This window comes from Hippoglossus stenolepis, chromosome 8 (genome assembly GCF_022539355.2).
Source record: "Hippoglossus stenolepis isolate QCI-W04-F060 chromosome 8, HSTE1.2, whole genome shotgun sequence".
Classification (NCBI taxonomy): domain Eukaryota; kingdom Metazoa; phylum Chordata; class Actinopteri; order Pleuronectiformes; family Pleuronectidae; genus Hippoglossus; species Hippoglossus stenolepis.
The window spans coordinates 6,432,885-6,446,113 of record NC_061490.1 but is presented as its reverse complement, the minus strand read 5'-3'; the positions used below and the strand labels follow the sequence as shown (position 1 = coordinate 6,446,113).

The following is a 13,229-nucleotide window of genomic DNA, read 5'->3' as shown; positions in this document are numbered from 1 at the left end:
GTCCTAAGATCAGGCCTCCATCACTGCAGGGATGTGCTCCTTCACCACAAAATTGTGTATCGTGTTGCAGTTATTTCTGTCTGATGACCTCACTTTGTTTCCCTATTTCTGATCCTACCTTTTGATTTGCCTTATATGCTGAAATAAAATGAGGAGTATTCATGTGGAGTAGCAAAAGTCTTTTTATCTTTTACAAGGTAAGTATATGGGGCTTGGATCAGAAGAAAGAGACCTTGCCGAGTATGGGAGATGATTTCAATATGCACTCTTTTTCTGAATAAACTTTCATATCTATTTATTTCAGTTTTATTTAATCAGGCTGGAAACCCACTAAGTTTGGAAACCTCTGTTTCACAAGCACGGACTGGTCAAAAGAGCAGCATAAAAGGTTGCTAGAAATCAATACAAATTCAGGCACCAACAAGTCTGCTAAAGTATTAGAGACAGATTTTATGGAAGTTCAACATGTGGGCATGTTGTGCTGATGCTTCAAAGGCTTAATGATGTGTCTCTCCAACTGAACAAGTTAATCCTGCTCACCCCTGGTGTCTCTTAATGGTCTAACTGACTGTTTGCACTGCATCACAAACACAGTTCAGATGATAATGTAAAAGTAAAATAAGAACAGTTAAACTGAAGGATTTATTTTTTTACTTTACAGAAACACACAACAGGGTATGATATGTGCATTTGTTTCTTACTTAACCATGAAGTCAGATAATTGATTTCACCCTTGAGGAGTGACCAAAAGCTAACTTACTGTAAAAAAAAGAAGCACCACCCCTCTCTAAAAGACCTTACATTGTAATAATTCAAAAAGATTGAAGTAATAATTTTACAAAGAAAAAATCTACTTAGAGGGTGACAGAGCAATCAAAAATAAGCAGGTTTTAGTAAACACTTGAACTGAAACGTTCATAGAAAGCTCTTTTTTATTATCTTCGTCTGTGATGACACTTTTTTGTCATGTTGTAATTCTGGATGCACTGTTTTGCAAATACTGAACATGAGCGCAATATGGATCCATCAACTCCACACTAAGCCGTGAGCTAGAGTTTTAATATTTCATGTAATCAAGCACCAAACCTCTGACCTCTGCTTAAATTTTGTAGAACTGAATTGAAGTTTGTTTTTTAGCTTCTCTAAGTTTCTCCCCCTTCAAATCAGTCTAAAAAGTAATGTCCAGTTGGCTTCTGTGATTATTGATTGATTGTCAAAATACACAATGAGCTGCCGCATACATACAAACAGTGTATTTGAGTCCTGACAGTAAAGAGTGACTGAGCAGCATTTGATAACTGACCGTCTTCATGAGCAAAATCAAACCTGTGAACTGCAACAATCACAACCCTTTGAAATAGCTCTCTTTCTTTAAATCATAATCATTATTATTAATTCTTAGAATTATGTTCTGGATGTGACTTTGTGATTATTTCTCACACTGGAGTGAGATGAATGTCTGTTGTTGTCTGAGTTTATTGAGGCCCTAAATTAATACTAATGCAATAATTAATGATTCTAGAAATGTTGACTTAGGTTAATAAACCAAACCCTGAGCAGAGATCTGTTGCCGTCTCTATTTTTTTAAACCAAGCCTCTATAACTACAATTTGGACAACTGACATCACTTATTTGCTTCTTCTCTTTGGACAAAACTTAATTAATTGGCACTGTCTGATTCTACGCTTGTCAACATTTTGAATTAATGTGTCTCCTATATCCAGTAACTTAGTTTGAAAAACCAAATCTTCAGATTATCCACATCATATAACATCTGCTGCAAACTTTACTTTTACTTTACCTCCGGTAACATTCCTATTCTCCTTTAAAAGTAAGATTTAATTGGCTCTTCACAAATGCAAATTTCACTGCACTTTGCTACATAAATTAAATCTGATTAATCGTATCTGTTGGGGAATGATGGCTGACCAAGTATAGTATTATTTTATAAAGGTCATCTTATATAGGGGGAAACACTGATTTTCTGTGGTGTATTTATTTAGATTCCTGACATTTTTACCAACCTACAGGACCAGGCTGGGGCTCACCCTCGGGTTGCCAGTTTTTGAATGATCTGCATTACAATGCTACACCTGCTCACCGTGCAAATGCGCACAGGCTCCAAACTATCCGGCGGATAAAGGCTTATAATGCGCCTCACTCCGAGCTGACACCCAGTGTCCTCCGCCGGGGAAGCTGCAGCCTCTGTGTCGGTGACTCCCCCTGATCCGGTGAGCATCCCCCCACCCACCCAGTTGCTTTAAGCAGTGAGTCCTGCCGTCCGACAGGAGGCGTGTCTCCCCTACGGCCGGAGCGCAGCGCTACCAGATGCGAGTGCGGGGGAAGCGACACGGCCAAATCAACTTCTTTGTGCTGCTCTGGTGACTCTTCCCGGCTCCAGCTCTACCTAAGGTACGCCCATTCTTTCAAACTTTACATCTATTTACATGCGCTTTATTTTTTTCCTTCACGCGTTACATCCTTTCAGGAACAGCTTTTATCTGTTGAAGCTTTTTCCATATCGTTTCCAACCGGCAAAACGCGCAGAAAACACCGCGACGCACCTCTCCGGTCAGGTTTGAAGTTCATGCGTGAGTTCGTGAGAGCAAAAGCGGATTTAAGCTTCACACCCAGAGCGGAAAAATACGATTGAAATGTCTCAGAAATAGGCTCTGACTGTGTGTTTTCAAAAACCCCTTGGAGAGACGTGACCTCCCGTGTCTTTGCCCGACCTCTATGTGGGGACGCTTGTCACCTTTTCGGGGTTTCTCCTCCTCCTCCTTCTCCTCCTCCTCCTCCTCGGGCTGATGCCTTCACTGTTGTGGGGTTGAAAGACATTATGGGGGTCGTTAAATGCCATCCGTTATCCGCTTTATGAATGATCCGTAGAGAACGTCTCTACTTCACGGAGGCTGCATGGGAACCGGAGGAGGCAAGTCGCGCATTGAAATCCCATAGTTGACGAGCACATTAGCTTTAAATCAACTTTATCATCGCACAGCTTTGCCCGGTGGAGGGACTCCGCTCAGCCTGGTTAAAAGCCCTTTACAAATACACAAAGGGGCATTTGTAGAGCTCTGGCTCCATGTAAAAAAGAGCTGGATATAAAAAAATAGAGATGAATGTGTGCACTGCTGCCAACAGCCACAACCACCTTTCTGGCTTTTACGCACGTCTATCAGACAACTGCGCCTTAATGTTGTTAATATTTGGCTGCTGCTTCTTATGATGACCTCTGTGTGAATTAAATTATTGCCCATTCAGGGCCTGTCATTGCACGAAGACAGACAAACAAATCTCAGATGTGTGTTTGTCCTTCGTTTCTGCCGACAACCTCTGAAATCTATAACTTAGAAATTAATCCAACTAAATACAAACACTGTTAGAAATGAGAAATCTGCCTGTGGGTTCATCTGCATGCTGTTCCAATTTTGGACTGAACCCTGGGCAAAATTATGTCGTAGTTTCTTAAATCTTATTTTGAACAAAACAACCTTTAATCTGTGGGTACAACTTACATATTCATTACAGCTTCCCCAAAATGTGGGACAGCCAAGCTGGGTAAGGGTGTTGGCCCCAGTAAATGACTGTTAATGTGGGAGCAGGCGGCACAGTGAAACAATATTTAACCTTTGGGCACAGATCGTGTCATCATATGGATTTGATCCAAACACGACGAGCCGCACGGAGCAGAGACGAACAACTCCAAGAGGAGCAGAGGAGATCCACGGAGGAGCTGTCCGTGGTGCTGAAACCGCACCAAGGCGCAGACTTCTGTAAAACACTGTCTCTGTCCGTGGTGCTGAATCAAACTCGACTCATTTCCTCGTTTGAAGCCACGGTGGCTGTCCACTGTGCCTTGTTAACCACACTGGACCCGAACACCGAACCCGCTGTGTGTGCTGCTGAAAACTCCTCGAAGCAAACACTCTTTAGACAACACTCCACTGTGGCCTCAAGAATAAACCGTTCTCTCATTCGCAGTGTGTCGTAACTCTTGATGAGCTATTCAAGTGATGAGATTAGAAAATCAAATGTTCTCCAGAAAACTTGCTGCTGTTAATTTTCTTCAGTAAATATTGCTGACAATTTGTAATTGGGGCAATTCATTTTTTATTTCACCCCATGTTTAAATTATCGTGCCGGATTGAGTGAAAACGCTGCATAAACATTTGCACATCTTGTGAATATTACAGCAATAAAGCGTGCTGCTGCGTGTGTCACGAAATATATGAGAACATGGTAAAATCGTGATTGAATTTTGTGATTTATTTGTAAATAACAGGTAAGAGGCCACTGTCCAGCCTGTGGAAAGATATTGTAGTGGAAATTTACTGAGGAAATGTCCTCTTCTGACAGACTATGTCAGTAATTCGACAGTTATCTAAAGGAGCAGATAGTTCTTGCGATCACAAAGTGTAACGCAACACATGAAATCAACATTTGATGACGAGGGTCTCGGCCTTATTGGAAAAAGTCGAGGGGGGTGGGAAAGTAATAATTCCAGTGAGTGCGGAAAACAACAGAGGCCATTCATCATGTTGAGTGTGCGGTGACAGGCTCGGTTCACGGAGCCCTCACACGAGTCCAAGCCTGAGTGACTCCTATCAGAAACAGGCGGTCCCTCCACGTTTATAGATTGGCTGTATGTGGCTGTGCACGACGGCGCGCCGCTGCCAGCCACGGCCATTGAGGCCAACCGAACCGAGGAGAAATCTGAGTGGGGACCGGCGAGTGGCGGCTCGGCTGACCGGGGACACGACATCGGGCGAGGGGAAGGGAGGACGGAAGGGGGGTGCGGGAGCCGAGGGGGGAGGCATGACACTTTAGGCAGGAGGTTCCGATCACTGTGGCCAGCGGGAGCCGAGAAACATGCCCGATCCGCTCCGTGCGCTCTCCCGCTCCTAGTGTTGGCTCGACGTCAGATGCTGTGCGGCAGTGCAGCAGGAGGAGCTCGGGCTGGCGAGGCTGCCGCGCTCACCCTCTCACCACTTCTCCAATCTCTCCCTGTGTCTCTCACTAGATGGATTCCTTCAAGCTCTGCCCTGCCTAACATGGACGCCCCGCCACCTCCACCACCACCACCTCCACCGTCATCTTCCTCAGCTGAGTCGGAGGGCTGTCTCTCCTTGGCGCAGTGAGCCGGACACGCAGTGCTGTTTCTTTTTCTTTGTTTTGGCCAAATGGATGTGGGGAAACCGCTGCCCAGCCCGCCGGTGCTGACCATGCCGTGATCTTGCAGTCGCCCTGCTTCACGTCAAAGGGGTGAAAGAAAGAAACAAATCTGGGGATTTACCGATTCAGGGATTAAAAAATCCTGTGCAGCACACAAGCACCATGAAGATCGCCTCCTTGCTGGTGTTTAGTGCGAGACTCGGGTGCACCGTCAGGCTTCTACTGCTGCTATTACACTGTGTGGGATATTCTCATGGGATGCCACATGTCTTGAGATTCGGTGAGCCACTACTTCGTTTTCCTCTCACGTCACCCCTCAAAGTTTGATTGGTGTCTTCTCATTCACCATAAAGCATGTTGCTGTGTGTGTGTGCGACCTGTTGGAAAATCACTTTTTCCTCCCAAATCGAAAATAGTTGAAGTTGCTTTTCCGAGAGTTTCACAAGTTTCTTTTCACGAGGAAATGCACGCAGGTAATGTGGAGCTGGCACAGAGCTGCACTGCTACTAGAAAGCTGCCAGAAATAGAAACTAATATATGAATGATCTGTGAGTCCATGAGGAGGCAACAGTGGACACTGTGTAACTTGTTGCTATTTAGAAAGTTTAAAGTATAAAGGGGTTAACGTTTGTAGACATGACATCACACCCTCATGCGTGTGTGTCCAGTGTCTGATTGGTGTGATGTATTTCTGAGTTTACGCCACCCTCTCATGGTGCGTGCGTGTGCGTGCGTGTATGATAGCATACGTGACGCCAGGGTGCATCTGTGTGTTTGGTACTTGTACAATACAGTCATTTACAAATTCATGTTGTGCTGCATGTTTACACATGTTATTGGTGTGTGTGTGTGTGTGTGTGTGTGTGTGTGTGTGTGTGTGTGTGTGTGTGTGTGTGTGTGTGTGTGTGTGTGTATGAGTGTTAGGAAAACACAGACAGTCAAGTGTTATTAATGGAAGCAGCTTCACTTAGTGTTTTATTGGAGGAATAAGAGGCAGACTTTTTTCATACTGTGCCTCCATGCCTCGTCCATATTTCAGGAATGTGATGAATATTTTATTTTTCTCCGAGGGAAATTTTTGGGATGATCTTCAACAGTCATTTTTACCCTTAAAATTCCCCGTAAGCAGAAGGTAAAAGAAACAAATCTTCACACCCTACAACAACACAGTATGGTTATAATAGAACTGCAGGTATGATGCTCACAAATGTGAAATGTTGCAGATGTCTGGTTTATCATAGGTTTGAATTAGTCAACATATTATTGCTGGGGCCAGCTGTGGGCCAGAGGTTAGGGCCGGTGACCTGCATTACACAGTGTGACTCCAACCACTCTGCAGAAATTATACTACAAACATTTTGATAGTAAAATGTATCCCAGCACTCATGTATTTTATCAAGAAAATAAACAATAATGTGGGTACACAAACACACAGCAGTTGCAATAACATACACAGATATAAGCAAACTGATCCTATATCAGCACACACAGATAAATTCATATCGACAGACGCACTTTGTGTTGAATAACTCCACCGTTTTGTGTTTCGTGTGCAGTGGCAGAATTAGCCCCGGTCCGCAGTAATTAAATGCACGATGTTCATTTCATTAATTCATAAATGCAAATTGATGAGGTGCCGATTGATTTTTTTTTCTTCTGTTGACCGAGCTGTGGGCTTTGGAACGGTGTGTGAGAGAAGTGTAAATGGATAGAACCTCTGGCCTGCTGGGTGTCTTTACATTACAGGTGTAAAACTCAAATGACATTTCTTCCATTTGTACCCATGGCATTCGTGTTTGTGGAAGTAGGCTAACACACTAATACATAGAGTAACGTGGCTAATATGCACTGTTGATACATAAGTGATTTGATTTTAATCTCAACCAGAATGAGCTGTAGGGAAGTTTATTGATGTAGCGGCAGGATTGTGTGTTATGATGAGTTCGAGGAGCGCATCTTTAAATTATGAGCGAGGGCCTCACAATATGAACCAAATCTTGACAAATCCACCGTCCAAACCGAGCAATATTTAGCTACACTTATTGAATTTTAACCTCAAATGGGATTTCCTCTATTTCTGCAGCAGCTTCGACTGCCTTTAATGCAATAACCCCCACATTACATCTCTAGCAAGTGTTGTCACCCCGCAAAGTGGCTCAGCTCATTTAGTCGTATAAAGAATTATGGTGCGAAAGTAGATGGATAACTAACCAACTGATTTTCATTTAGAATTTTCAGAAAAACAGCCCGAGTGAGATTGCCTTAGGTGTTGTTTTTGATCAGTCTGACCATCTCCTGTGATTAAATAAACCTTTTCGCAAATTCCCAGAGTGAGTTCATTCAATGAGGCATTCGGAGCAAAGAAATACAGGTTTAAGATGTTTTTTAAACACCTGCACAGGGAATAAGGACATCAAAGCAGGGTAACAGTTCAGAGCATTGATTAGAGGTTGTGTGGGTTGAAAACAGAAGCTGACATGATGATAGAAATCAAAGACCTGGTTTTTCTATGGCCCAAGATAAAGATCATAAAGATACAGATAAGATGTAAACAACGATAGACTACAAACTCCAACAACATGTCACCTGACCCTGTAACTATGACGACAACGCCCCCCCCCCACTCTGCTGAAACGTCCTGGAGCTTTTCAGGAGTTGTGTTGTCGACAGGTGAGGTCAGGAAATTGGATGTGTGGATAGGAAGTAAAATTTAGGTTGACTTCACATGAATAGAGCAAGAATGTATTTCGCAAATTCGTTAACACGAGCTGCTGGTGGAAAGCAAATGGTTCACCCCTTTAGAAAAGCAGCATTAACAAAAAAGTTAAGGTCAGGGAAGTGTTGCAACTTAAAGACTGTATGGAAAGTCATGGATTCATACAGAAGCTTTCATCACAGCCACAGAGTCATGGACACCCACAAGGTTCCTCAAGTCCAAAAGAAGCAATATTAAGCAGAATAATGTCGAAAAATGCATCAGTTTATACCGGCACTTTATGTCTCTGTGATCTCTGCAGCACTGAGAGTGAATTAGGTGCGTCGGCGCTGGCTGCTGTGGTCGGCATTAGTATGAAGGTCACTGTCTAATGGGGCAGACAAGCTAAATGTTGCAGGTCGAGGCTAGAAAAACTCCCTCTTCAGAAAATAACTCGCTCTCCGAGAAGCCCGCCTGTCAATAACTGAACAGGAAAGTTGACATTATCCTCCAGGCTGCGACCCCCGCCTCGCTGATGCCTGGTGAGATTTGCAGAGAAATGCAAGCTGCCTGGAAACAATAAGTGCATCATCGCGCAATCGAGAGCATTATGTATAAAATGTGAGGTAATAATCACAGCACCCTTCAATGAACTTCCTGATAATCTTTTTATTTGTTTTCCAGTTTATCAGTGTATCTGTAAGTGGAGTTTCTGGAAGCTTGGACATGTTTTTGATTATAATGAACACAGCTGTAAATACCAAAAGCACAAATCCACAACAGACAAGTGGACTCGTTCCTCCTGTTTGAGTGAAACTGTTATAGAGAATAACTGAGCCTGAAAGTACAAACCCATATTTAAAGATTTACTCAATTCTCCAAGAGGACCCACAAAAAGGGTACTGAACTCAGAAAATATTGAGAGACAGACTTATATGTCACTGGTGTTTCATGGGATACTAAGAGAAAATCTAGAATAATGTCAGCTTCATCCTTAAACCAAACAAAAATATTTCATATTTTTCTGTGCGAGCAGTCATCAATTATTTATAAAACTGATTCTGTGAACTGAAGGTGGGACGTCCTCATACCAACATGAAAAAAAAAATTCCTAAATTGGTTACTTTCCTCAAGGATCTACAGGATCTGCCCTCTCTCATCCTGTAAACTTTGAATTCATAGTATCCATGCAGGAGGGATTGTGTCCTTTACGTGGAACTTGAGAGATTCAGGATGAGCATGTAGAACATCCAACTACGAGAGGTAGTGTAGAAACACTGGGAATATGATCAATAAATATCGGTACGAGTATAAGCAAGTAAAAGTATTTTGCTATGGCAGGGTGATCATAGTGATCGAAGCTGAGTCTTGGTAGGACACAGTGCAACTGTGACATTTGGTGTCAAAAACAGAAAATCACAACTTAGTGGTTTTCGAACCAATCACATTCTATTTCTGCCTGTCTTTGTAATTATTGAATCATTGAAACCACCACACTTGCCATAAATACTTTTTTGGACGACTGATGCTCCGGTTTTTCTGCAGAGAACAATCTTTCTTTGAGAACTGTAACTGAACCAAAAATACTGTCATCAAAGCATCTTCTATTTCTGCTTCAGAGACAAGTAAGCGTCAGATTAATATCTTGTGAGTCCACTGCGAGGAAGGAGTGAAATGTGCTTGTTTGCTTTGTGGCCGGAGAGGGCACCCTTCTGCCAGTGCTTAGAGAGCTGCAGCTCTCAGAGGGTCTGGCAGTGACAGATGGTGGAAGGAGAGAAAAGGCTGACGTAAAAATCACTTTCAACATGTTTATCCACTTAAGCACAGAAAAAGCGGCGACAGCAGGGAGAGGGGGGGTTGAGAAACAACGTGCCATGTATACAAGGCACCTTTCACTCAGAGACCTCATGCAGGAGGAGCCCAAAGCCAAAGCATGGATTTCAGAATCTTTTTGTGAAAACCATGTAGGGCCAGAAATAACATTTGTTAACAGTCCAGATGTGTGGCACTGATCCGGAGGGTGGATGTGGACGATCAGTGAGGAATTAAAGCCCTTTTCAAAACAGACCCTATTCATCAGAGATCATATTCTCACAATGACGTGCATATTAACCGTCCCTCTGATGCTGTTGCTAATGATTTAATGGACTGGATATGAAGTGCACAATTGTTTTAAAATGGGAAAGGACGATATTCTAAGGTTTGTGTGCATTTCACCTGTCCTGTTTGTTGTGTGTACGCGCAGGTACGCAAACATCAAACCTTTTTTTAATTCCATGGGACCTGATGTTCTCCATCGCAAAACATCACTACAAGGGAAAGTGTGATCTGACTGGTGTTGGCTGTTCATGTTAGACTGGCTGGTTTGTGTTTTTATGAACCTGCTCATAACCTGGGAATTTTAAGAGTTAATTCAGAATAGTACAAAGACACAAAACAATCTTTTCAGTGGTTCAAGTGCTGTGTGGATGATAGAGGTCAGAGGAGGATGTGTGGAGCTGACAGGAAGGTTGTCATCACTCAGATAACCAGTCTTTACATCAGAAAAGCACTGGTCGGTGTGGGGAATGACTCTGGACCCTTCATCAGCTGATGCTCCCGTCTTTGGGTTCATAAGAACTGGAGATTGATCTTTTAATCATACAGAGTTAAAATATCACCATTTCAAATGAATATATTATTAGAGGAAAATGTTCCTCCAGACTCAGTCACAAACCTACTGGAATGCATCACGTGTATTTTTCTGTTTGTGTAACAACCCGGTGGACCTTGATGCTGCTTGACTTGCCAGATACAGTTATTTGAAGGCAATGCGGTGCCAAACCTGATTGTGTGTGTGTGTGTAGTTTTCTGTTAATACAGAGGTTAAACCAATTATAGAAAATAAATTAGAAGCGCTCGTTGGAGTGCTACGTAACAGCTGTTTTCACCTGCTTCTTTTCTTTAGCTAAGCTAGGCTAACAACATCATAACCTCTATATCTTCTCATTTCCTTATGTCAAACTCAGAAATACAAAAAAGCTACTAGTTTGTAAATCAATTTAAAAAATGAAAGCAGCACATTTTATTGAAACAGGCTGGTGCCTTTTGGTTTAAATCTCGTTCTCTCTGGTACTTCTGTTCATCTGAAGTGCCGCTGTATGGTCGACTCTGCACATACACACAGGGACAACTATCCCCGACATGAGAGTATAAGTGACAACAATAATTGTCATGTTTAATATTTGCTTGTTGGATTGCCCATTATGTTTACTGCCTGCGTTGTCACACTTCCTAAATTTGTGACGCCACACGGGAGGAAGCTCTCCCCGCAAAACGCTCCTCCTTGTACTTCCATGACAGCTGTTCCAGGACACGGACGGCTCTTTCACAGTTGGCAGACCATGTTTACAGAAAATCCACTGTGACATTAATGCAACATTCCTTCAACAGGGAACAGAAAACTAACCCACAACAGTTATCAAATCATGAAATTACACACGTTTCAGACGTTGGATAAATGGAAGTGAGATGTGAGCAATCAGGTCCCACTGCAGTTAGTTTGTGTGTGTGTGTGTGTTTGTCTGTGTGTGTGAGTGATGTTGTGCTGATTTTAAATTGTTTCTGGATCCAGCTGTTGGAGGCCGTGCCTCCCCTGTGGGTGTGTATTGAAGAGCAGCGTTTCCAGTCAGCTGAACCTACATCAAGCTCACAAGGGAAGTGAGACATGAAATCTTGAACACAATCAATAGTCGTGATGGCAGAAGAAGTAATGACAATAATAACAATAAACAAGAAAATGGGGTGTAGGTTGAAAAATGAAGCAGATTATGGATTGTAAATTGCACTCTAGTCAGAAAGGCTTCCATCAAAGGAGACTGGGCCGTTTATGTACAGCACTTGGCACAAAAGGCTCTGCAGTAGAGCATGATTATAATAATATGAATCCAAGCAAAACAAAAAAAACAGGGTTACAAAACACAAGCCGGCAGAGACGTAGCACTGAAGAAACACAATTCACAAAAGGCCTTTGCATCTATTTAAGATTTTGATCCAAAGCATTTGGGGGAATCATGGTTATTTGTTTCATATCTGAAAGTAAACACATTTTCACGTGGCTGTCGTCAAACTATCTTGCATTAACTGGAGTAGACTTGTTTTTGTTTACTTAATAATATAGTAGTGTTTTAAATGATGTAACTACCTCCGTCTGCATCGTCCAGCCATCGGTACTTTTTATTTCACTCTCACTTTCTAATCAAAATTGATGTGTATAAAATAGTGTTTCTTTACTTGTTTTAGTAAATATTGAAAATGACAAAACCATGTGGGAGTCCTACTGCATAAACATTTAATACATGGTTTATAAAACCATAATGTAGTTATGTCACAGACATTTCATGATTTATCAACGATTACATCTCCTCCCATCAAGATATTAGACTTAGAACATATTACAGCTGTTTTACATTATTGCGGTTCATCTGTTTATACATCAGTTTTTCTTTGGCTGCAGGAAAAGATGAGTTGAATACATTAATACATAAAAGATATTAATACTTTCAAATCAGCTTACAACGATTGTAGTATGGAATATTTCTTCTCTGCTTATGAATCGAAAATCCTGCCACTAACAACCGGAAGGACCTCTTATGACCTTGACTCTGCTTGGGTTGCCAGACACAGCTCTATACAGGCCATGTGTTTCCAAATCTGGCAACCTCACCAGTCCCAGAAGACACTGCCAAACGTTTGTGTTTCTAACCTACTTGGTGTTTAAATGTGAAATAAATTAGAAGGGCTGGTTAGAGTGCTTCATCACCGTCCAGCTGATTTCATCTGCTTCTATTCTTCATGCTAAGCTAGGCTAACTACATCACAACCCCTACTTCCTCTTATATCTGAATGTCAAATTCACAAATACAGAGCAGATTGAGGTTGGGATTGTGAATGGTGCAGTTATCAGCAGAATACAGTGAGAGCGAGAGCCTCTAATTGTCTTTGTTCATGATCTTACAATCTCCAGTTTCATTCAGTCGCTACTCCAGCACTTTGGATGTGATGCTCCATTCAGTATGTTCTCGATAAAGCAGACAGAGTCAGATCCTCATCTTCTAATGGATGATTTTCTGGCAATTTGTTTGCCAGCTCTACTTCTTCCCTTCTTGGATTAGCAAGCAGGAATTAGAAGAAGTGCAAGAAGTCAAGGTTATCCGAGCTAGCATTGGAGCTATCGTTTCAATTAGAGGCGTGCTGGTTGAACTACATGTGACCTCAATCAGACTAAACTAATCCGATTGGATGGAACCGTGTCAAGGAGGATTTTCTTTTATTAAAGGAAGATACCTTTTAAAGAGGAAATCAATTTCTGGCAAATTTC

General features: G+C 42.2%; 1 protein-coding gene across 5 annotated transcripts in view; it reads left to right on the top strand.

Annotated features, from left to right (window-relative positions):
* Window positions 1-2,259: 2,259 nt before the first annotated feature.
* The window catches only part of grik2 (glutamate receptor, ionotropic, kainate 2), a 231,719-nt gene continuing 220,749 nt past the window's right edge, over window positions 2,260-13,229 (top strand). For 4 of the 5 annotated variants that reach the window (XM_035164273.1, XM_035164271.1, XM_035164274.1 and 1 more), the window contains exons 1-2: window positions 2,260-2,412; window positions 5,024-5,455. In XM_035164273.1, the coding sequence (XP_035020164.1) occupies window positions 5,338-5,455 (118 nt within the window). In that variant the 5' untranslated portion in view covers window positions 2,260-2,412; window positions 5,024-5,337. Of the gene's footprint in view, window positions 2,413-4,823; window positions 5,456-13,229 lie in introns of those variants that run through there. The other variant, XM_035164272.1, reaches the window with a different exon arrangement.